Consider the following 25031-nt stretch of genomic DNA (forward strand, 5'->3'; position numbering starts at 1 on the left):
CTGCCCAGTTCCAGGCGATCCCTCAGCCGCTTTTCCATACAGAGAGGATCTCGTGTTCTCCAGCTGCTCTGAACTCGCCCACCCGCTGCCCCCCACCCCCAGGTGGCCGGCCCAGCCTGGGGCCCTCCCCCAGCACCGCCCCCGCGGGCACACGCAACGAAGGGTTCACGCTTGTTGCTAGTATTGTACTGCGAATAGGCGCTCTATTGCCACACGCTCCCTGTTCTTCGCGCTCGCGCTGCCAGCTGCCCCCCACCCCACCTCACCTCACCCCACCCCACCCACCGCCCCGCAGCTCCCCTCTTGCCCCGCACCCCGGGCACGCGCTCAGGCCCGCACCGGCGCCACCCGCGTGGCGGCGCGCGTGGGAGGGGCCTCACGGCGGGAAAGCGCGCGTGGCTGGCTCCGCCCATCCGAGGGGCGTGTCCCCGGCGGCGGCCCCGCCCCGGGATGCCGTCACTTCCTGCTCCGCCGGGTCTGTGTCCGGGTCGCTCGCCGTTCCCTGAGCAGCCGTTACCGCCCGGTGCCCCGCTCCCGCCGCGGGCGCGACGCCCGCTTCCCAAACCGGTGCGGCGGCGGCGGGGCCTGCCCGTGCTGCGAGAGGGGGGGCTGCAGGGCCCGGCGGGGGCGGGGAGGAGCAGGGCGGGACGGGGCTCCTCTCCTCACCACCAGCCTCGGGGGCGGCGGCGACCGGTGAGCTCGGGGGGTGGGGGGGGCCTCGCCTGCGGGCCCCGGCAGCGGGGCGGCCCCCGCCCCGAGGCGAGACGATGCCGGTGAAGAAGAAGAGGAAGTCCTCGGGGTCGGCGGCTGCCGCGGCGGACGACACCGGCCTGAAGAAATGCAAACTCGGCAGGTAGCGTCTCGCAGCGGCGGCCGGGCCGGGCCCGCGGTGGCGGCTGTGGCCGAGACTGTCACGTCCCGGGCGGGCGCCCGCGGGCTGGGCCGCTCCGCTGTAGGCGGGGGCGTGGGGACCGGCGGCCCTGGCCCTGCGGCGGCTCCGCTGCGCACCGCGTGTCCCGGGGCTGCCCAGCCCTTTGTGCGGCGGACGGGATGCCCGGGGCCGGTGGGCAGGGTGAGGCCCCGCGCAATGCCTGGGTCCTGCTGAGGGGGGACGGGCAGGTGTGTGGCCGCTTGGCACGGCCCGGTGTGGGGCGTTTGGGGGAGAGGCAGGAGGGAACTGCTGCCATTCCCTGCCCGGTTTGCCTTCCTCTGTACCAAACTGTAGCATTCGTCTCCATATTCGTTCTAACCTTCCTCTTGGGGCAGGCACAGCTTTCCTCATTTTAAGGCTGCCGACACTCCGTCTGTCTGCGTTAATTTTATTAATCTTTTTATATGTACATGCTTATATATTTTAGTGAAATGGAAGAGGAGGTCTGCACGATCCAAAATCAGAAAAGATTTTTCTAATAAATATGAGTCTGAAGCATCCTATTCATTAGCTAACCTATAAAAAGTAAATAAAAACACCACACTTATCCAGTGATAACTGAAAATTGACATTGCAGTGATAAACTATTAGCAAGGTGTAGGAGGAGCTTCCAGTGTGTCTTCCTTAAAGTAACTACAGGCCTTCTTCATCTTTTAGAAGTTAAGTATGTTAGTAAACCAGTAGTTACAACAAACATCCTGAGGACATGAGAATACAAAGGAATTACAAAATCAGTGCTATGGGAATGGTTATTGCAAGAAACTGTGGCATGTGGCCTTTCTCATAGGTTCACCAAATTTGAGCTTAGACGTATCCAGGCTTTTATTTTGTTAGGACTCTTCATTTTGGGTAACTGTTCCAGAGCTCACTTCCTGTAGTCAATAATAATCTTGTAGTTGCAGTCTGAGTTTATTCATAACAGTTATTAACTGTCTTTAGGTCTGTGTTACCCTTTATATAATGCTCCTTCCTCCAGGTTCTACCTTATAGTGTATTTGTAGTAAGCACTTGTATCTTCTCATACATGGTTTTGTCAAATTAAGCTAAATTCTTTTAGTTTCTAGTAGCAGTTTTCAGTTTCTTTGCTCATAATAGCTCTTAGCTCATAATAGCTCCGTTCCAGTTTCAGTTCATCTTTCTTGAGCACTGCTGACCAAAACTATAATCTTTATTTCTTTTACTTCATAAAAAAAAATCTTTTGGAAGCTCCTTAAGACTCTGCAGGAAGCTAGTCATACTCGTTGGGCAAAAGCTACAATGTAAATGAGAGTTCATACTCCCTGATCACAAAATGAGAGATACATGAGCATTTTTAATGTACTGTTTATAAATAGCAAGATATGGATAATGTTCTTTAATAAAGCCAGTGATTGCAAATGGATAGATGTTAAACGGGATAAAACCAGTAAGTGATAACATACTGTGGTTTTTTTCTGGTGACTTGTTCTTAATTGCAGTTTAATGGGTGATTGTCTGTAGTACATCTTTAGCTTTAGGCACATAAGGCTTCACCTTGGAGAGCATTGCTTTCTTTTCCAGTGAAGCTTCAAGCAACACATGGGAAATCAAGGCATTCACCTCCTCTCAGAATTCTCTTCCTGCTTGACATTTTAATTTCAAAATTGCAGTGTAGGAGCTGCATAATCCTGAATCCTCTCATACCATTAACTTTCACCTCATTCTTAGAAATAATCTTAGCTTGTTCTGAAAGTTTGTAACTTGTGTTTGAAAGAAGTGTGCATTGAGAAGCTGCTGGAACTCCTTACTGACTAAAGAGGCTTTCATGTGGTCAGTGTTTCCACTGGAAGAAATCAGTTATTCTATAAATTCTTTTAAAGAATGATAAATAAGGAAAATTTACTTCCTATGCAAATTGGGTTGTGTTTCACATAATGAAGACCATGTGGGAGGGCAGCTGTGTGTGCTGAGCAGTTTCAGGCTTACCATAGGTTATATATTAGAATTCTGTTATGTGTACCAAATGTCTGTAGGATTTACAGATATTTAGTTACATGCTCAATGTAAACAAATTGACCTAGTTTTCTTCTCAGATTTGGATGCTTAACTATAAATAGCCTGACTTTTGAATATGTCACACTCTGCAACTCCTGCTGACCTAAATGAGATCTGTGCATGTTCAGCACTCTTGAAGATCATGCTTCTTATTAGAGACATAATTTTAAATGCCTATATATATATAAACATAAGTAGATAATAAGGCTTTTGAGTTACCCATTAGTGATCCTTTGACCATCTGTGTGGGGGGTTTTTGGTTTAATAACTACATGTATTTCAGAAAAAGTAATAGTTGTAATAAATTGGGCTATGAGAGGGTTGTATTTCTAGGTAATTTTGTGTTATAACAAGTGTTAAAATAGGATTACAGGCACTTGCCCTTTAACAAATTCAGCTTCGTTGTTGAGTACATTGAATTTGTGAAACAGTTTAAGTAGCTTGAACTAATGATAAACATTTTGAAATTTTACATAATTTTTTTTTTTCTCTTACTCAAATAACACTTATCATCCTTGTGTTTCTATAAGCTATTGCAGATCACAAGCCTCGGGTAAAGTTATAAGTGGAGAGGAACATTTTTCAAGCAAAAAGTGCCTGGCTTGGTTTTATGAATATGCAGGTAATATTCAATGGATTTATATTAAGCTATTTTAAACAAATACATCAAATACTATTAGCATTTTGCTTTTTTCATGCTGATGTTGACATTAAAAGGTATGTTCATATTTGCTTCTTTGTAAAATGTACATAAATTATACAGTATCAGTTTTACTATTGCCTTTTCAGTCAGTATTTGTACTTTTTGACTTTTATGTTTTATAACTCACCATGGCATTCTTAAAAATGAAATAAGTGATGTTGGACAGTACAGTGTTGAGTCAGCATATACTGAACTATTCTACTTCTTGACTTGAAATGGGCAAGTAGAAGTTAGAACACAGAGATAATTTATATTGAAGTTTACTTATCTAACTAGATCTCATTTATCAAATTGGAGGGATAACAAAAAAATTTGTGATTTAAGTCTATTGTTTTTCTGTTTTACAAAATCAAATAATAGATGCTAATACTGTTTTTCCTACATATGTCCTTCCATTTTTTCTATTCTAAATAACAAATGTTTCATTCAAAAATGTTAGAAGTAGCATCTTCCAAACAAATTAAAATTGCCATCCAAGCAATAGTTTTTCAGTGAACATGCTGCATATTTTTTCAGAGTATATTAGACTATAATTGCTAATAATTTACCAATGACATGGTTAGAAATTCAGCAAACTGCAAACTGATAATTTTCTCTTGTCTAGTCCCTACTTGAAGCCCACCATAACTAGATGGTGATTCAGGCTCATTATGGCCAGTTTTCGGTATGAAATGAGCTGACTAATTATCTGCCAGCAGTTGGTTTGACTGTATTTATTAGAACTGATATTTTCCTTGCAGTCTGCCTGCAGTAATGAACTACTGATTCTAGCAGTCTGTTTGCTAATTTAGGTTTGAGGCATATTGCTTTGTAGTAAGGAGTGTTTTCTGAGGGAAATAATAATCTTCAGTTGATTTTCTTCATATATTTGTGCCTGCTACAATACTTGTAGTTTTTTGTAGACCTGTAAATTTTGTTATTGCTGTTGAGTCAAGAGCTGAGCGTAGGAGGTTATAATTTGTTGGTTAATAAGTAATCAAAATATGCTGCATTCCTAGCATAAAAAGTAATCTAGTAAAATTACACACCACATGACATTAAATGTTTCCATTAAAGAGAAAATCATATGCACACAAATACATGAATTGTACATATGATTTCTAGGCCAAACCCACTGATTCAAGTTGATATTTGTAATTACAAGCAGATTCGTGTATTTGATTCTCTGCATAATTTAAACTTGCATTGTTTTTAACATGTGGGTATTTGAAGATTCAGCCTCTACTGAGTTCGTGCAAACTCATAATGTTATCATTGAAAGAGTAATATCTGTAATAACAGCTCAGATAGAATGTTGGTTTTTTTATTATTGTTGATAAAATAACTCTTTGAGGAACTTTATTCATAGAGTATATTGAGCACAGAGTAGCAGTATCCAACTTACCTTAAAACATTTGACTGCCATAATTAGAGCTGAGCTTTGGCAATGGGAAACTCAGTGGAGTCTTTTGAAAAAACTCACATACACAAACTGAAATATCTCTTTGCTCTTCTAGGGAGACAGTTCAGAGCATGAAAGTTCTGTCTTAGTTTTGCTTTTAGTTCACAGAGTCACTTCATATGTAATACATGTCTCCACATGGCAGCTGATAGAGTGGTTCTAACGTTAAAACTACTAACATGAAAACTGCTTTATAGTATAATTCAGTGTTTTTAATGTTTTTAATGCTTGTGTACAATATGATCTAATTGTGTGTGACCCTTGTGAACAGTGAGTGGTACTTAGATTTCACTCTGGTTTTGTTTTGGTTTTGAAGGTCCAGATGAAGTTGTGGGGCCTGAAGGAATGGAAAAGTTTTGTGAAGACATTGGTGTTGAGCCTGAAAATGTAAGTTTCTTGTACAATTTTAAAAGGGGATACTGGATAAGGTTTAGTGCTTTTAAAAACTCTAAAATTTCAGTAAGTAGAAAGGTGTTTATCTTCCTGCTTTTAGGAGCTTCTTTAAGATACTTCAATTGAATATATCAATTATTCATGGCTGTTTTGTGAGGGGTTTTGTTTTATTATAGTAATGTTTCATTTTCAGAAATTAAAATTAATTCAGCATGCACACAGATGAATTATTAATGGGAACTTATTAAGAGCAACTGTGATCCACAGTTGCAAGAATGTTCGAATGCTTTGTTTTCTTGAACATCTACAAATCAACCTTTTCTTACATACTGACTTTTTCTCCCCTTTTTCTTTTTTTTTTTTTTTTTTCTTCTAGATAATTATGTTAGTTTTAGCCTGGAAACTAGAGGCTGAAAGCATGGGATTTTTTACCAAGGAAGAATGGTTAAAAGGAATGACCTCATTACAGTAAGAGTGTTTCTACATATGGAATAGAATGTTTTAAGTTTGTGTGTACCAATAGCTTAATTGTTCTTGCTATCAGTTTCTTGTGCATTGGCAGAAACTCTTGCTTTTAGGTCTAATCTCAGTCAACAATTGGAAGTAGATACTATTGCTCATTAAGCTGAAGTAATGAGTTCACTCAAATTATAAAGTTTTGTCTAACCCTAAAGTCAGATTGTAGTGATTTTTTTCTTGAGTGACTTACAAAAAGTATGTTAAAATATCATTCCAGTTAGCAGATGTAAGTAGATCTGGAGATACCCATAACTGCATCTTGGCACTAGTGTTCTAGAAAGTTTTTACTGATTTCTAGGCCTTATAGGTGAGGACTGCATTGGTAATAGTTTTGGTTATTAGTGTTGCTTATTAGATGCAGGTCAGAAGCCGTGCTTAATGATAAAGTTAAATAACACTTTATGCAATATATAAATAGGCTTCTCACTCCTGTTTGTGAGAACTTTTGGTGAGATGCTCTGCTTAAAGTTTTCTCTCATGAAACTAATCAACTTTTTGTATGAAACTGGCAGCTTTTTGTGAGGATTCATTCAATTGGTGCTTATTGTTCTTCATGAAGCTACTTATGGGACATGAATGTTTTAAGGGTGACTTTTTATGACACTTCATTCAATATTAAAAATGTCAGTGAGCTTACAGCATCATGAGGAAGGGGGACTGATTTGACCCTTAGAGTTGGCACAATTGTTTTATCATGTGTGAACTGGTTTGAGAAACTGTACTGGGCAGATCCCCTCTGGTTATTTGAGATTATTGAGTAAGTAACTGGCAAGACTCTCGTGCAAATCTCATTTGATTTGGGGTCAGGCTTCCAAATAGACATGCTGGTTATTTTGTGACCATCAGCAGCCCTTAAATTTAATAACAGCTGGAATGATTAAATTGCCTGAAGTTCAAGACAACATACAGTAAATCTTGGGTGCATAAATTTTTAGATGTAGTGAAAGGGTATAATTTCATCACTTCTCTCAAGTATTTAATTTTTATGCTCAAATGGAAGCTTCTCAGAGTTAGCCAATCTAGCAGGACGCCAGCACAAAGATGAATGAAATTAGGCACCTTCTCAGAGCCAGTATTATACTTTGTTTCTAATAAACTGCTGTGATTAGAAATCTGGTTCTTTTAAGAGCAGATGACACAGCGTCATGCTGTAGGCTAAATTTGTATAAGACAGAAAATGTGGTATTGCTGTGTGTTTTCATATAAACATTCTTGTCATCAGAGCACTTGCCTAGGCCTAATCAGTTAACCTGTATGTTTTGCTTCCCCCTGGGTGTGCTCTGATAGGCTGTAGACTAAGCAGCGGGGTGAAGCACTGACACTCATGTAAAGGAATTAAAGATTTGTTGGCTTAAAAAGAGAATATAAATCTGTTAAATCTCTGTCATTTGTGCTTACTGGGCAGGGATGATAATAGTATGGGATTCCATTCAACCCTGGCCATCCTATGATTCAACTGAAGTGGGGCGATCTAGTTTCACTTGAAAGGTTTGGCATTTTTGATCCAGGAAAGGATTTTATACTCTTAAAGCAATAGAGTATTATTTCATTCTTGTACAGTTTTTGCATTAAGGAATGGCATTAAAGTGCATTAAAAGCTGAGAGTATATAATAAATCAGAGTTATATTAAAGAATCATTACTGCAAAATGTGTAATGTCACAGAGGGTAATTGCATGGAAAGGGCTAGGTGGAATTCGGCTCCATAGTTAAAAATCCAGCAAGATCAGGGTTTCTTAAACTCTTTCTGCAGTCTTTGAAGGTCTATTAGTTGTAGTGGAGCCCAGAGAAGTATTCAGTTCTTCCTAAGACCTAGTGACTCAGTCACCTGAATTCTTCTTATGTGTTGGTTCACTCTATGAGTAGCAACACAAAGCTTAGACACCTAAATCTAATACTCAGTTACATGCCAACATTTGGGTGCCTGAAACTTGAAGTGATTTTCCTTTTGTGTGTGGTTTTGGGATATGTGAGATGAAGTTTGTTCTTTAGAGAGGAGAAGAATAAATATGTGATAAGTTAGACACTGTTAAAATTAAGGTAGATTGATCACTAAGTAGCAGGTTATGAGACACAAGCTACAAAAGTGATGTTTCTAGAATACTGTGTCGGTAGAGTGAATACATATATATATATCTATATCTCTCTCTATATATATATCTCACAAAATCACAGAATTATTGAGGCTGGAAAAGACCTCTGAGATCAACCCCAGACCATGAACTAACACTACCACATCAGCTAGACCATGGCACTAAGTGCCACATCCAGCCGTTCCTTAAACACCTCCAGTGATGGTGACTCCACCACTTCTCTGGGCAGTCCATTCCAATGCCTGATCACCCTCTCCATAAGGAAGTGCTTTCTGATATCCAACCTAAACCTCTCCTGGCTTCAGGCCATGCTCTCTCCTCCTGTCACTGGTTGCCTGGGACAAAACCCTTACCCCCACTTGACTACAACCTCCCTTCAGGCAGTTGTAGAGTGATAAGGTTCCCCCTGAGCCTCCTCCAGACTAAACAACCCCAGATCTTTCAGCCTCTCCTCACAGGATTTTCCCCCTAGTCCCTTCATCAGCCTCCTTGCCCTCCTCTGGATGTGCTCCAGCACCTCAGTGTCCTTGAGGTGAGGAGCCCAGAACTGTACACAGTACTCAAGGTGAGGCCTCACCAGTGCTGAGTACAAGGGGAGAATTATATCCTTGGTGCTGCTGGCCACACTATTCCTAATACAAGCCAGGATGCCATTGGCCTACTGGGCCACCTGAACAAACTCCTGGCTCACGTTCAACCAGTCATCAACCAGTACTCCCAGCTCCGTCTCTGCCGAGCCACTCTCCAGCTACTCTTCCCCCAGTCTGGAGCACTGCATGGGACTATTGTGGCCAATATATGTGCTCTGTATGTGTTTTTGTGCACGTATATGAAAGCTGTGTGCCTGAATCTATATTAAACACTTGAAGCTCTTTTCTTAGCAGAGAGAAACAAGTACCTCTGCTGGGCAATCTTATTTCACTTATTTTAAATGCCTCCTTAGAATGAAAGTAATAGTACTCAGGAAGTGACTGTTTATCTGTGTTTGCTTTACGCCAGCAATGGGTGAATAAAGGAAAATGATACTCCTGTGTTTGCCAATGTTAGGCTTTAAAGACCTACAAAGAAAAAAAAATATAGATACAGAATGAAGGTGAAAGAAAAAGGATTACAATTTGTCATTCTATCAAACTTCATAGAAGTCATTGTTTAAACTAGTTTAATACAAATAATTTCTCATGTAAAGAAATGAGGCATAAGCAGCTGGATTGTCTGAATGCTTCCTTCTGGCTATATTTTTTTAATCCTAGAATTTGAGCCAAATGCTACATTTAAGTTGAGCTTTTGAAAATTAGTAGCCAGGTAAAGGGAAGAGAGACAAATTAGATTTGAAGTAAAGGAAACATGGGGTTATGGTCTCATATTTTTAGGCACAAGAGAAGAGAGAGAGAGTGTGAGAGAGAGAGAGGCAGGGAAGTCACATTTGTAAGTTCTTGCTGTTTGTGGAATTACTAGTGAAAAGAACCTATTTGGGTTACTTTTAATGATAGCATAATATCAGCTGCTCTTCTACTGGGTATTTTGCTTGTTACTGACTGCCTTTCTGTTAATGTTTGTGAGGCTAAGGAAAACTTAATGTAAATATTATTACTTCTTTTATTCCAATATAGTATTCACTGTGCACTGGAATCTAAACAATTTCTGGTTTCCAGACCTCTAAATCAATTGACACGGTGAGACTGTAGCATTGTCTGGGCACAGAAAAGATGTCACTTTTCTCTCTTAAAACATTATGTCCTTGGACCTTTGTATGCTCCAATTGTAACATGGAGCTTAAACTTTGGAAGGTTGATGCTTGAAGAGCATAGATGGGCTAGATGGATATAATTTCTATTTGTCCATCTGGAGGGCTGGTTGATGGCAGGGGAACTCTGTAAATTAAAACACCTTCAAACTGCTTTATATACTGTCATCAAATGATTTTGTTTTAATGTTTGTATACATCTTAGTAATTTTTCTTCTGAATAATAATGTGATAGGAAACACTGGAATATCTGAGTAGGAGTCACTCTGTCCATGCTAACTATGCTTCAAATGAACTCTTTACTTCAATAGAAATCAAAATAGGACTGCTATGTTTTGATACAAATATTTTGTAGGAATATAAAGAGAATGTGGAAGCTATTGTCTAGTTTTGTTGATCTTGAGGTAACTTTATTTAATGCTATCTTTAAGTAAGTGTAGTTCAAGAAACCAAATCTTTCTCTAATCTCTGTATGGTAGTTTAGTGTTAATTCACTTGTGCTAATTAGACTTTCATTCTGACTGAAGGAAGATTATTCTAAATATGGGTGACTTAAGTCATCTTGTTTATGGTGCAGCCGCGCAAGCAGCTCTGTCTCCGTAGAGGAGTTGATCGGCAGCTCCTTACCTCACTTGTGAATGTAAATGGCTTAGATGGCTTCAACAGAGATTGTCCCTGCATCAGGTTTCAGAGTGTGGTCCCTGTCTGTTAAACTGTGATCTGGTTGACTTCTTGGTTTTAAATAGGTTGATAGTAGCTCAGGAGTCTCGATGATTAATAATGGCACTTATTCATAAGAACTTCTTCAAGGGAATCACTTCTGCACTGAAGTACATCTAGCAAATAGTACAGTGGACACAGAAATTTTACTTTGCACTTATATTTATGATTATTTGAACAATTTAAACATAGTATTTTATAAGATACTTAATCATTCTGATTTTTTTTTTTTTTTTGTTATCCATGTTATGGTAAATAATTTCAGTGAAATTATATTTAACAAAATGTGTGGCAAATCCACTGTAAGTAGTACACTAACAAAACAAGCATTTAGGTGTTAAATAGGTAGTTTTAAAAAATGTAGATCACAGTATTTTTGCAATATGAAATTTCAAATATAAAAAGATATATTCATATAAACTGAGATGCCTTCATAGTATAGCACAGCTTTAAAGGTTAAACAGTAGACAGCTAAACACAAACCCCCTAATTTAACTTTATTTAAATTTACCAAAGCATTTTAACAAGATTACTTTCAAGTTAGTGAGTTAATGCATAGTTTATTGCAAAATATTTTAGTTTGTGTTACCTGAACGTGCAGCTTAATTAGCTAATTTATTTATTTAGCACTGATCTTGACTGAGACTCAGTGCTGCTTTCTGCAGATGCTGCTAGAGACAAGAAATAACAAAAGGCTCCATCAGCTGCAGTTGCTGTGTTTCTCTTGTCTCTGCTGCCCTGAGAGGGGCAGATGTGCACACACAGGCTGGCAGAGCTGAGGAAGTAGTGCCAGGTAGTGCCTGTGGACAGAGTTCAGCATCACGGTGCAGCATCTCAACAAGCTGCTGCAGCACTCCAAAAGGGCCCTTGCTATGTGCTGCTGTAACACCTCCAGGAGGAGCTGTTAAAGAGTCAGATGTATTCTCTGAGCAGCAGGCTGCTGGAGGGGGGACATAACCAGAGGAGGGATTTATGTACTCTTGCATTTCTAAAATTTTTGCTTCTGTCACAAAAGGACACAGGGCAGGATGGCTTTATGTCTTTTTTTAAGTGTGACTGTTTTTACTTTATAAGAATGAAATGGGATCTAGTATAACAATGATTCTTGTTTCTTTTTTTGACTGAGTCTTTCCTGGAAGATTAGCATGCATAAATTACATTCTTCTCTGCCATTGTTGGTGAACCTAACCTGTTTTTTCATTTGGAAACACTCCTTGCTAAGTAGAATACATGGAGATTGTTTTTTCTGTGGAAGGGTTACCCTGCCAAATTGCAGACCTGTACATTCTCATGCAACCTATGAGTTTCCAGTTGAATAACCACTGACTAATCCAGGTGATAGGCTTATCAGAGCTTTCGTTTATCAGCCAAAACACAAGCGGACTAGAATGTTTTGCAATGGGCCTGCTCAGTCCTGCCACTTGTAGATATGTGGTCTTGAACTATGTGTTTAGGGTCTGCTTTTTTTTTTTTTTAAGGAGGTATAGCATAAAGCCTTTATTTACAGCTATATTTTACCACCTTAGTGCACACAGAATACTGTTTTTCCAAATTTTTATTGAAAGATAAGATAGTGCTGGGTATAAACATAAATTGCACAGTGTGGCATAAAGGGACTATTTGAGAAGTGAATCAGACACTTCATATTATGTTGCTGATACATATTTAAAAACTTGCTTACAGAAGCCAGGCATTCATCATTTCAATAAACTGCAAATGTTGAGCATGTTGTTTTCAATTCACTTGTGTAACATTACTCCTGTACATCTGAGGATTGTGCTTTCGTAATTTTTATTTTTTATGTTTGCTGGCACTTTTCATTGCCCAAAGTTTTTGTTTTTAACTTCTAATATAATTTGGTTTTCTTTATTTTAAGGTGTGACTGTACAGAAAAATTACAGAGTAAGTTTGACTTCTTGCGGTCACAGTTGAACGACATTTCATCCTTTAAGAATATCTACAGATATGCCTTTGATTTTGCAAGGGTAAGATGAATGGAATATTAAATAAGTTCTTATTTTAATCATTCAATGAGCTTGTACTTGAATGGGTTTTGTACATTCTTTATTATTCTTTATTTATACCTTAGGATAAAGACCAGCGAAGTCTTGATATTGATACTGCAAAATCCATGTTAGCTCTTCTGCTTGGAAGAACTTGGCCACTGTTTTCAGTATTTTATCAATACCTGGAGGTACATCTTTCCTTGACTTTCTGAATGATGGCATAGTAGCTGTTAGGGCTGTTCTGTGAAAAGATTTCAGGGTTTGTATATTCCCTTGCTGAGTGTGCTTATGAGAAATAGTCATGCTCTTACATGCATCACAGACCCTTTTCTCTCCCCCTGTGCACCCAATTCTCTTTATCAAAGGCAAATTCCATTTAATTAGACTATATAAAGTTATTTTTTAACTTACGTGATAGAGCCTCAGTGGTATCTTTAGCTGTATCTCTGCTGATTTTCAGGTTTGCTTTGTGTAGATACTGTTTAGGTACCTTGAGGTCTGTCTGTTTCTGGAAGATTCTGCTCAGCTGCAAGTGTCTTAGTAAAGTGGATGTATGTAGGCTATGGAGCATGCTATGCTTGAGACTATTTCATGGCTTCAGTTCAATACTAATACTGCAAATAGATGTCCCTATGATTATACTGTCTTGTAACCTGGAGAAAAGAAGATTTTTGTAATAATTTGTTTTGGAAATATATCTGAGCTAGGTATGCTTCACTTTGGGGCAAGACAAAAATTTATCAAGAGGAAGCTTAAGAGTTGTGACTTACTGGTTTTCTGGTATTTTGATTTCAATCTTTAAAAAAAAAATACATTTTACATAGTTTCAGAATTATGAAATATGTTCACGTGCAGTATTTCTAAAAATGGAAAACAAGGAAATAGTAGACATTGTTACCCATTTAACTGTTGGGAACTGACTAAAGATAAGAGAAATGGGGCTTGGAGCAGCCTGGTCTAGGGGGAGGTGTCCCTGCCCAGACAGGGAGGTTGGGACTAGATGATCTTCAAGGTCTTTTCCAAACCAAATCATTCTGTGGTTCTGTAGTGATTTTATGAAATGGTAAATGAGATGCAGCATTACAAAATATCACTTGACATTTAATGTTCTGAAATTATTTTCCCTAGCAATCGAAGTATAGAGTTATGAACAAGGATCAGTGGTACAATGTGCTAGAGTTCAGCAGAACTGTCCATGCAGATCTTAGCAACTATGATGAAGATGGTGCATGTAAGTATTTGTATCATTTTGCTTATTCAGCTATTATTTCAATATTTTCATTTTGCATTAAAATATTTTCCATAACAGAAACAATACTGTAAGGTAGAAAATATTTCTTATCCAACTGTGCATAGAAAAACTGTCATAACCATCCCTCTTCAAACTGCAGATAGTAATTTTAGTAGTATGTTAGTGGTATGATACTGTACTTAACCCAGATGACATTCAGTTGAGGATGTAGTGAATCTGCTTGCTACATGAAACTGTAGACTTGCAAATAGAATTATAAACAGTTTGCTGCCTTAATAAGCTTTAATCAAATTAACCATCAAGTAGCCTAGCTGCTGGCTGGCCTTTGGTGCTGAGATCTACTGTGATCTATTAGCATACTAAGACTGAATTGCTTTTGACACCCCATTTTGGTCCATGTTCTAATTACATAGCTCTAGGAAGAAAAGAAGTTGTGCTGATCTACAGTACAACCTGATTTTTATGCTTTCTTGTCACCTGCCATACATCAGGAATACTTTTTTTCCATAGTTCTGTGTAATGTTATTTGTGCACTTTTTCCCACCCTTGGATTGAAATGATTGCAATAATTTTTGGGTCTTACTTATTTGATTATAATGCTGACATGGATGTTAGCTAGACCAGGAGTTTTAACCTTCATATTTTACGAGAAGCTGTTTGAAAGACATTGGCAAACATAACTCCCAGGTTTCATCTACTTGCAGGGCCTGTACTTCTGGATGAATTTGTTGAATGGCAGAAAGTCCGTCAATCATCATAGCAAGAATTCAAAAGAAAATGCAGAAGTTTTTTGGTGCCCACTTGTAAAAAAACTAATGAGAAAAACAAAGGATTGCATTTTCATTCTGAAGAAAGACTGTACAGTAATTTTTTTTCCTTTTTTAAGGAAATTTTCTTGTTATGTGTGATACGGGCATTGACCCACACCCTTCTGAGACTGAAATTTGGAGTTCTTGTTTTGAGTCTTCTGTTTATAGCATTTATTTCAGAACAATAAAGATTCAGATTTGTGACAAAGGCCTAAAAGTGAAGAATGTCCCTTGAATGTGAGTGTGGTGTCCGTTTTTAAAACCAAATCTTTAAGATTATCTTTCTCAGAAGTGCCCTTTGCTATCAATTTTTAAGACCTTAAAAATGCTTAACTGGCACTGTTTCTTGCTGATGGTATGATTGTCTTGTGTGATAAACATCAGAAAGAATGACTTTTGGAGCCCTGGGTGGGAGTGTGCTAATTTGAGTACTAAGTATTGGTCATGGATTGTGCCACAGTTTTCAGCTCCTCATGGAGATAAAGGCCTTAAACTCTTTTTTCTTTCTTTTGTTTTTCTTTTTTCCTTTTTTATTTTCTTTCTTTGTCTTTCCCTTTTTTTTTTGTTTCCTCTTTTTTTTTTTAATCCACTTTTTGTTCAGTACCCACCCAGTGGCATGGTATTTAATGGTAGCCCTTTTAAAGCAGAAAGGTGTAGAGCATGGGGCTCTATACAGAGAATGGCTACTTGCCTGTACTACAGATACTGAACATATACACTCTTTGGTACAGTAATGCAGCTTCACATATTTACTACAATGTAGACTTTGGATTGCTTGGTATAATAAGTGCAATTTATATTTTAAAAGGGAAAGCTGGAAAGACTTGGTTTCAAGGTTTGCTTCTTAGATGCTTTAGACTGGAAGCATTCACAATATGACTTTTTTTTTCTTTTTTTAATCTCCCTGAATGCTTTTCATAAAATGGAAGTAAAAAAGAGACTATGAAATCACTTACCTTTGACCTGTATATAACAGGTTATTAATCTTTACCCTGTTATTCTGTGTATTGAGTCCAATAACTACTGTGATTGCTCTTACAGGCACTCAGTATTCATGGCAGCCTCTAAATACTGTAGAAGTTTGTCACTTGGTCTTGCTCAGGAGGGCTAATGCCACCCTTGAAAAGGAAAGAGATTTTAATGAGTAAATGTGAGAAACCAAAACAGAATGAGAGAATGAAGCATTTGTAACTTCTACTTTATGAATATACAGACTGTGATAATGTCATGAGACTCAGTAATCAAGGCCTAATTGTGCCAGATATTTCAACAGCTTGAAATAAGAATAGACAATGTAAGCTAGGCATGACTTGAAGATCTTTGCCTCAGGGAAACGACTACTGTTTTGCACATCCCTAATTTAGACTAAAAAGCATGAGTTTTCCTGTCCTTAAGGAAAGCTTTATTCCCAGGATGATTTTTTTCTTTTTTTTTTTTTTTCTTTTTTTTTTTTTTTCTTTTTTCTTCTTTATAGGAAGGGGAAAACAAAAGGAAAGATGTGAGGACAAATAGTGAGACATGAGTAGCCTGTGCTGTTGTTCTACTGCAAGGGACTGGTCTTGTAAGTTGCTTTCCAGAGCTGGTTGCTGTGTGCTGCAGGAAGCAATGCCATGGTGGTCCATGGGCTGCTCTGCAAGTCATCTGATAGTGCAGCTGAACATCAGAAGTTTGCATCTGACCAAGTGAAAAAAAGCTTTCAGAGTGGGGGGGATCAAAACCAAACAGCTGAGATTTTTGGAAGATCTCTGCTTATACAGTACCCAGTGTCTGTGTGCATGTGGACATGTGCACTACAACTATTCTGAAATATTCTTCCCCCATTTTTAATGGAAGTGCTGATTTTAAACCTCATGCAGTACAGCAGTTCTCTTCATGTGTTACAAGTTGTCCATTGGCATTGCTGATTAATCCTAATTTCACTCATGAGAGAGTGCCTTTCATTTGGAAATTGCCACAGAAAGTTAGTGCCAGAATGAGATTAATTTGAAGAGTAAGGTTTTAAGATGCACAGATAAACATGCACCAATTAACTTATGTCAAGGGAAGTACTGCTGTATACTAAATCTCTGAAAGGGCACTGATTCTGTAACTGCTTTCTCAGTTTCACTGCAATGGCTCTCTTTGCTTAGTATGTTTAGTCCCCATTATAACTGGGAAAATATATTTCCAGAATTTTTTGAAATACTGGTTAGAAGATGGATATTTTGTAGTGTGATTAAAAAAATAATCTTTTAGGTAGCTGCAAACTGTTGTGAATTCAATTTAAACTGGGTGGTCCTAGAGGATGGTTTTAGAGTCTAACAGTAGGAGTGATGCATCTACCAATCTAAGGTGTTCAAGTACTTACCATTAAGGTGTAAGACACCATGTGATGTATCAGTTTTTCTCTGTTAAGGTTTTATCAGTATTCCTATAATAAATCCATGTTTCAGGGATTTATAACTTGGTTGTGTGTGTGTGATTGAAAATCATCAGTTACTGTAAAACTTTGAGAATGAATGTATTTAAGCTACTTAAAATCAATATAGTTTTTCAAATTTGAATAAAATAGGATTTTAAGTTATGTTTTTGTGCTCAAAACTGCAATTGGATTTATTGTTTAAATGTGAACTAATGGCTTGTACAGTTTCATTGTGAGCTGATCACTTTTATTAGCTGGATTTTGTTAAATCATCTTACACCTTACTGTGGATAAGTGCCAATAGCTGTTTGTTTGGGGTTTTTTTATTTTTTATTTTGTACATGTCCATAAGCCAAAACAGTTCAGCTGAATGCTTTCTCTTAATCTTTGAACTTTAATTTTGCACTGCTCAGGTGCATTTCAGTCTATTGAATTAAAAAAGACACCTTTTTTTTCAGTATTCTAAGATGAAAGTTCACAAGTGAAATCTGCTGCCACAGTTATAACAAATAACTGAAGGTGAAATGTCTTCCAAAACTAAATTATAATAGTGTCTATCTTGATGTTATAAACTTCCATTTAATACCACTTTTTGATTTCTTGATGTTATTTCTAACAACTACATTTTTCTAGTTTCCTTAGCTAACAGTTTTGAAGTTTAAATCTGAAAAACACCCTTCTGTTCATGGAAAAAGCCATACTGGTAGATTGGATTGTAGTATTTCTTCAATTTGAACATGTGATCTTGGATTAAACAGTCATGTATGTTTATCTGTGTCTTTTAACTGTATATGTAGTTTTGATCCAATTTATTTTCACTGTTCAAATGTCTTAATTCTTTATTAATGGTTGTAATTTCACATTCCCATGTAGTGAAATTTGAATTTTGGATTTGAGATTACTGTGGATACAAACTGGGTACCAATTGCAAACAGCCCAAAAGAGAGCACTGTCATCTGTCTTTTCATTGTTGGGGTTTTTCTTTGTATCAAAAGCTTTGAGCTCATGTATTGATATACTGCACAAGACTTGCAGAAGGGACCATATGTTTAATATTTCTTATGTTTTATTAATTTTTTCAGCTAGTGAACAGTTCCTTCAATGCAATATGTACAAACTTGTACAGGTTTAGCTTTGTTAAGTATGATGAATAAAATGGTATGTAATAGGGCAGAAAGTTTTTTGTTTGTTATGCTGCCTCTTTAGTTCTTTCTTCTGTGTATGTGTAATTGTTCTTAAAATCACTGAGACACTTCATTACAGCAAGATGGGTCAGGCTAATTTCCAGCTCTTCTGTGCATATGTGAAAAATAGATCCTGGTCTCAACTGGGAGCAACAGCAAACACCATTCTTGATAATATTCTGTGTTACTAGGTTCTGATAGAACATAATAGTCCTAGAAATTTCATGAATTATTCATTAGATGAACATTTTCCAGCAACTTGTTGAAATACATGTGAATGAAAAGAGAATGAGCTTGTCTCTCTTCTCAGCCTCCCCCCTTATCTCCCCTCCCCTAGCTTTTATCTCTTGGGTCCCTCTGTTTTTAGGGAAAGACTTGGTTTCTAACAGACTCTTCCATAGCCTTTCAGATCTGCCTACAGAGGGAATCAAAGCCAACAGCCCCTCAAATGTTTGGGTTGGTGACAGTTTAGCTTGCAGATAAAGCTTGCTTCACAACATGACACTTTCTAGTTGTTGAGGTCTTCTGCTGTACCCTTCTCACCACAGTCTTCCATCCCAAAGATCATCATCAGTCTCTCCAAGATGGAAGGCACTGCCTATTTTTTGTCTCCACAGTTCCCTTTATTGAAGTTCCCAATGCTTTCCTGGGTCAGTAGGATGTTCAGATGTGTGCAAACCAGCCCTATCATATCTAAATGTAGAATAGCAACAGTTCTGTTACTTCTCTTTATTCTTGTCTTCTCTGTTAATTATTCTATATTTTGTTCTGCCTCTGTGGGAGAGGAGAGGGCAGTGTTATTAGTGTATTCAAGTCTGAATGGGTACTGCAAGATGATACTGGCAAGGGTTATCTTAATTTTTGTTTTTAATCCCTGCCACGGGCATTACAAAAATTAAATTAGTTGTCAGATTTAAATACCACTTCATACAGATTCTTAATTTTATCTTGTTCCTGTTTTTATCTTTCCTAATCAGAGTATGGCATCCCATATATAGTGGGATCTCCTTAACTTTTTTCCCTCTGAATAGTAACTGACCATAATAAAACTCACAGAAGATATAAGTTATTGAATTTGTCTGCTTTATAAGCCTAGCAGAGGACAATTTTTTATCTTAATGAGCTGAGTACTATTTCTTAATCCAAGCTGGTTCCAGCCATGTTTCTATTTAATGCCTTACTACTTTGTAAGTTACTAAGTTGTAAGTTGCCATGGTTGTGTCCTGTTGCTCTATGATTATGCTTTAAGCACAATTTTTTTTCAGCTTCTTTAAATTGATCTTCTTCCCTAATTTTGGCAATTTAAGAAAATTACCTCACTTCAGGAGTCTTGTTCTTGTATGTATTTTTATCAGCTCAGTAGTGTATTAGTGCTGATTATAAAATAATGTAAAGGTATTTTCAGCAATTTAAATCCTAGTTAGTGCAACTTAGCTTTTTCCTCATTTTCAGAATTACTTATTATTTTCACTGCATTTTATTGAAGTAAATTAAAGGACAAGAACATGATATTGCCAGCTACTTTTAAGTTTTTTCTGAGGTTATTAATTCCCATTTTTTTAAAGATTAAAATATTTTAGGAAGGAGTACTGTGCCTATTCCAGTAATTTAAATTGCAGTAAAATGAAATGGTAGAAGTCACTTGTAGCCTGCTATTGTAATGTGAAATTATTTTTTGCATTCAAAATCAGTTAACTCTAAATCAGTTTTTCTAATGAAAGGACATTAAAAAAAAAAGTATTATCCTACCTATGATGTAATGCCTCTCAATAATAATAATAATAAAATAAATACCATAGACTTCAACAACTATATCCATACATATAATTCAACAATTATATCCATATACCCTTACACCTGCTCAATGTCCTTCAGTTTAAACATGGACAAAATCAGGATGTTGTAGTGCTTTGGAAGGCATCTGAAATTAATTATTAATCCATGAGAAACATAATCACTTTAAATTTTTGTGGATTACAGCAACAGTAGGAAGAGGAACGTCAGCTGTAACAAGTGTGTCCTCTGAGTACCTGGCACTTGCTTCTGAGTTATGCTCTTGTGTAGTAGTTTGAGGGATTGGTTCTACTTGCATGGATCTGCAAAACAAAGAAAACAGTTTATTCCCCATGTGTTTTCAATTTCTGCATAAGGACTTAAAGGTGATACAAGAAAAGACTGGTGCTGGAGTTCCACGGACTGCACATGGGTCCAGAAACTGTGATTTTGTGATGATGTCCAACAGAAATAGTCATGGCATAGAGGAAAGAATAGGAAATATATTTGAAAATAATTTGCAGTCATATCCAGCCATTTTCCACCTAATTTCCATGCTTATTTATTTAATCAGTGAAACGTTTTGTTCTGCTTTCAGAATTATATTCTTTTTATATATGTGGACACATTTTTATATATAAAAATAAATAGATGTTTACCATCTGGTGTTCCACCAGGTGTAAAATGCCCATAAAGAGTCTGAAGATGGAGAATTAGAAAGACGGTTCAGTTCTCCTCAAAACATTCCTACAGCATATCTACATTCTGGGGTCTGTTCAAGTGTTTGGTCACCTTTTTGTCCTATGCAAATTGCAAATCTCACGTAATAGTGGTTTTTTTATATTTGAATGGTTTTCTCCTATAAGCTTGTGCAAAATTTTGATAGTGAAATGCTGTTCCCTTCCTGAACCTCCACTTGGTTTGTTCAAAACCCACTGACTTTAATGATATCATCTGGTTTTGTTTGGTTTTTTTTTTTCCCTTGGTATGGTGATTACTGGCTTACAGAATGAATTCTCTGTTATGGAAAAATGTCCTTGGAAAACTGGAGATGCCAAAACTAAGTGTTCATGGGAGAGCGATAGTAATGACACAGCTGAATGAACCAGCAGGATGTTTATGTGCCAGGATCTACTCTTTGCCAGTGTTTCTCAGTTTAAAAAAAAAATTCTTTATGAAACTGTGATTTTAGGTTATGTATTAAATCATTCAGTGCCTATTCTGTACAACTGAGTTTATGCTGTACTGAAGTTCATGATGAAGTATAATTCTTAAATGAAATGCTTATGGCTTTAACAATAGAGGGTGTTACAGTTTGTGGAGCTCTGTATATTTTTGCGATGAAGTGAGCACAATGCTTACTGGAGAATCACTGGTTTCAGAAGTCACGGGGAAGCATCTTAAGTGTCAGTAGCTCTTTGTAAGCAGTGAATAAGCTTCAAAACACAATTTACTATTTTATTTTTGAAGCTCATTTTAGTTTCCTAAAGTTTTACTGTTCATCACTTTCATAGTACTTGCTTAATAGCAGAAATAATATTTTTCTATTAATTTGAGAGTTTGGGGGGACATAGTGTACTGGTGTATAAGGCTTCAGTTTCATTGTACTAGGTATTGTGTTGTTAATAAACTTTTGTCCAACCTGATGACTTTAGTTGACTTTAGTCTTACGAATAGTGTGCTTATGGTTTGTATAGTGCTTGTCTTTAAACTAAAACATTCATGCAATCATGACATCTAATATTCTTCCATTTAAGTACATCATCTTTAGTAGCTCAATATTCCTGAAAAATCTAATTAAACCAGTAACTTATTTTCTAGTTTTAACGCTAGCAATGTAAAGGAGAAAGTCACCTCATTCCCATTTACTTCATTTTTATGTTTCTGGAATATTTTGACCTTCTGCCTCAAGGATTTGATTTCTACTGGTTGTGTTGACCAGTGATGATTGCAATCTAGTTGAATGAATATTCTGGTTAAATTTTGCTCTTTGGAAGTCATTAACAGTTCTCTAAACAACTTAAGATTTCATCCTTACAAAAATTATGTTCTCAGTCAGGCTGTGAGAGTTGGGACTATTCAGCCTGGAGAAGGCTCCAGAGACCTTATAGTGGCTTTCCAGTACCTGAAGGGGACCTACAGGAAATGCAGGGAGGGACTTTTCACCAAGGAGTGTAGTGATAGGAAAAGGGATAATGATTTTAAACTGAAAGAAGGCAGATTTAGGTTAGATATTAGGGAAAAATTCTTCACCATGACAGTGGGAAAACACTGGAATAGGTTGCCCAGGGACATTGTTGATGCCCCCTTTCTGGAAGTGTTCAAGGCCAGGTTGGATGAGGCCTCGTGCAACCTGTTTTAGTGGGCAGTGCTCCAGACCATGCAAGGAGGTTGGATCTAAGGTCCCTTCCAACCCAAACCATTCTCTGATTTTTTTGGGGCCGTTCTAGCTTAGATGTTATACTGGCACATCCCTGAATTTTCTGCCATTCCTGAAATAGTGATTGCCCTAATTACAACAGAAGCAGTAAATACTAATTGCTAGGCTTCTGCTGCTTTGAAATACCATGTGGAGGACAGAGCAAGTGCTCCTGTTTGAGCTGGATTGCAGGCCAGATTTATGTGTGCATCACTTGGGCTACAGTTTGAAACAGGTGCGTGATGCTGGCTGTACTATTTTTAAGTTGGTTCTTTTTGTTATATTGCAGTGAGCAATTAAGATTGCCATGCTACAGTTTGCAACATCTTCATGGATTTAAAAATGGTAGGGCATAGTAAGGCACAGAGAAATAGCAAGAAGTGTCAGGCAGTGTCAGAGATACTCAACTTTTGAATGGTATTATGCAACCAAAATTATCTTTTTTTAAAAATTTCAGGTTTTGGGTGTTTTCTTATAAAGATGTCTACCATGCTACACAGAGGGCCTGTTTTTAAGAAAATCTGAATATCCAGAAATGTTGGCACTTTTTCTTCACATGATGTAACCCCTTGGTAGTATTCTGGTAGCTGCTAGGAATAGGAAACCCACCTGTATGAGAGTCTACAAGAAGCACAGGACCAGTGGACCCTTATTTCTCCTGCATGTTTGTTAGAGGTGTCATGCTGGACATCAGGACCAGATGCACTTTAGCTGTCCCCAGCCAGGTGTGACCCCACAAGCACAATTGGCTTGTGGCAGATTTGATCTAGACTAAGGAGTTGGTAAGTGGTGCATCTGGCAAAAGTTTCCTGAACATCTATGTGATGGAAATGTTACACACCACTACTTAGTAGCGAACTTGAGAGGAAAAACAGTGCAACAGCCATTTTGAATCTAAACAAAGCAGAACTAGATTTAACCAGCTTTAATAGATAAAATTTTGCAGCTGAAGTTGTTATTTTTCAGTTCAGAAAACCAAAGTTACTTGGGTTTTGCTGAGTTAGCTCTGCGGGGTTTCAGCTGGAAGCATTTCAATGCCGTATACAACTCATTTTGTAAACAAGGAAGTGACTGTGGTTTCACATAACAATGCAGTGCCAGTAAAATGTGGTTGGGAAGAGATAGAATTTCTATCTTATATGTTTACTTTATTTAACATTCCTGCTCTGTTTTTAGGAGGACTTTTTGCCTCACTCCTTTGAATTTAATTTTGCAAGTGCTCAGCAGCATGAACAAGAGAAGCGCAGGTGCGTCCTTTGAAATTATAGTCGATGCTTTATGTCCCACCAACACACAGAAGGACACTAACTGATATCTTCCAGAAACTTTAGAGCAGCAGTATATGAATGGAAATTGAAGTTCCCAAGTAACTATTCTGTTCTGCTTTTGAATTGCTCATGGTAAAGCTGGCAACACTGGTGGCAGCACTCGCACTAGGAGAGCAGCAATGAGAGCTTACTGGTGGCTGAGCAGCAGCTTTGTTCTTCTGATCATCAGCACAGGCTTGGCAGTATGCAAAGAGACACAGACCATCACAGCCAAACAACTGGAGATCTCTGAGCCATGTCATGGAAGATAATTTTTTATCTGCACTGTACCTCAGTCACAGTGACTGTAGCCCAGAGATTCCATGCACGTTCTGGGAACAGCTTTTCTAGGGCATGTGGTTTCCTTTTCAAAAGGATTGATTAAATAGGTTGCTGTTAAAACATTAGATGACTATCTCACTTCTTAGTCCAAAAATATTAAATAGATGTTTATAAAGTTTTTGAATGTTAATGCAAATACTAAGCATGTTAATCCTAGAAGAGACTTCGTTTGAAAATCTCACCATAAAAAGGTTATTAAATATAGCCAAAAAAGAAGTCAACTCACTGTAAGATGTTTCATCATCTAAATGCACATTCTTGGTTTATGTAAGAGAGACATTCTATAGACAAAAGAAGGTGTGTGTTATGGGCTATTATATTTCAAATATAAAATGAGCACTTAGAGACTGCCTGTCATGTACTGCCATTGGCCTTCTTGGCCACCTGGGCACGCTGCTGGCTCATGTTCAGCTTCCTGCCAATCCAGACTCCCAGGTCCCTTTCTGCCTGGCTGCTCTCAGCCACTCTGTGCCCACCTTGGAGCTCCCCATGGGGTTGTTGTGGCCAAAGTGCAGGACCTGGCACTTGGCCTTGTTGAACCTCATCCCATTGGAATCAGCCCAACTCTCCAGGCTGTCCAGATCCCTCTGCAGAGCCCTCCTGCCTTCCAGCTGATCCACACTCCCCCCAAAATCTGAAAATTTGCTAATGGTACTTGAATTTGCTAAGAAAAAATTCAGAAGGATGAGCTTAAGAGAAACCGTGAACACAAGCAAGAGTTTTTATTTTATTTATTAACATTTTAGTGAATAATTTTATTGGAAAGTTATTTGATTGGAAGCTAAGCTTCAGAAACAAAGTGCGAGAAACTTAAACTACAATATTGCAGGGCATAGTGTCAATGCATCTTGTAAACAAATTAATGGTTTTCATCCTAGTTTCAATAAAAGACATTAGAGGATCAGTCCCCTTTAATCTTTTAATTTCATTTTTATTACAGTTTCTGAATTTTGTGCAGGCCTTGGGTATTTATTCAGTGAGT

General features: G+C 38.0%; 1 protein-coding gene across 1 annotated transcript; it reads left to right on the forward strand.

Moving 5' to 3' along the window:
• The first annotated feature begins 675 nt into the window (after positions 1 to 675).
• On the forward strand, positions 676 to 18195 carry DCUN1D5 (defective in cullin neddylation 1 domain containing 5). The gene is made up of 8 exons (XM_030458939.1): positions 676 to 853; positions 3475 to 3566; positions 5405 to 5475; positions 5858 to 5949; positions 12433 to 12541; positions 12646 to 12750; positions 13691 to 13793; positions 14519 to 18195. The coding sequence occupies exons 1-8, from the start codon at positions 768 to 770 to the stop codon at positions 14572 to 14574; spliced, it is 714 nt and encodes a 237-aa protein (XP_030314799.1). The 5' UTR covers positions 676 to 767; the 3' UTR covers positions 14575 to 18195.
• The last annotated feature ends 6836 nt before the right edge of the window (positions 18196 to 25031 follow it).

The sequence above is a fragment of the Calypte anna genome, chromosome 1, assembly GCF_003957555.1.
Source record: "Calypte anna isolate BGI_N300 chromosome 1, bCalAnn1_v1.p, whole genome shotgun sequence".
NCBI classification, from domain to species: Eukaryota; Metazoa; Chordata; class Aves; order Apodiformes; family Trochilidae; genus Calypte; species Calypte anna.

What these genes read in the sequence shown, in the direction of transcription:
- DCUN1D5 (XM_030458939.1), top strand. Translation starts at nt 768, where the DNA reads ATGCCGGTGAAGAAGAAGAGGAAGTCCTCGGGGTCGGCGGCTGCCGCG. An exon ending in AAGAAATGCAAACTCGGCAG is followed by an intron (nt 854 to 3,474) that starts GTAGCGTCTCGC and finishes TGTTTCTATAAG; the next exon opens with CTATTGCAGATCACAAGCCT. An exon ending in TTGGTGTTGAGCCTGAAAAT is followed by an intron (nt 5,476 to 5,857) that starts GTAAGTTTCTTG and finishes TTTTTCTTCTAG; the next exon opens with ATAATTATGTTAGTTTTAGC.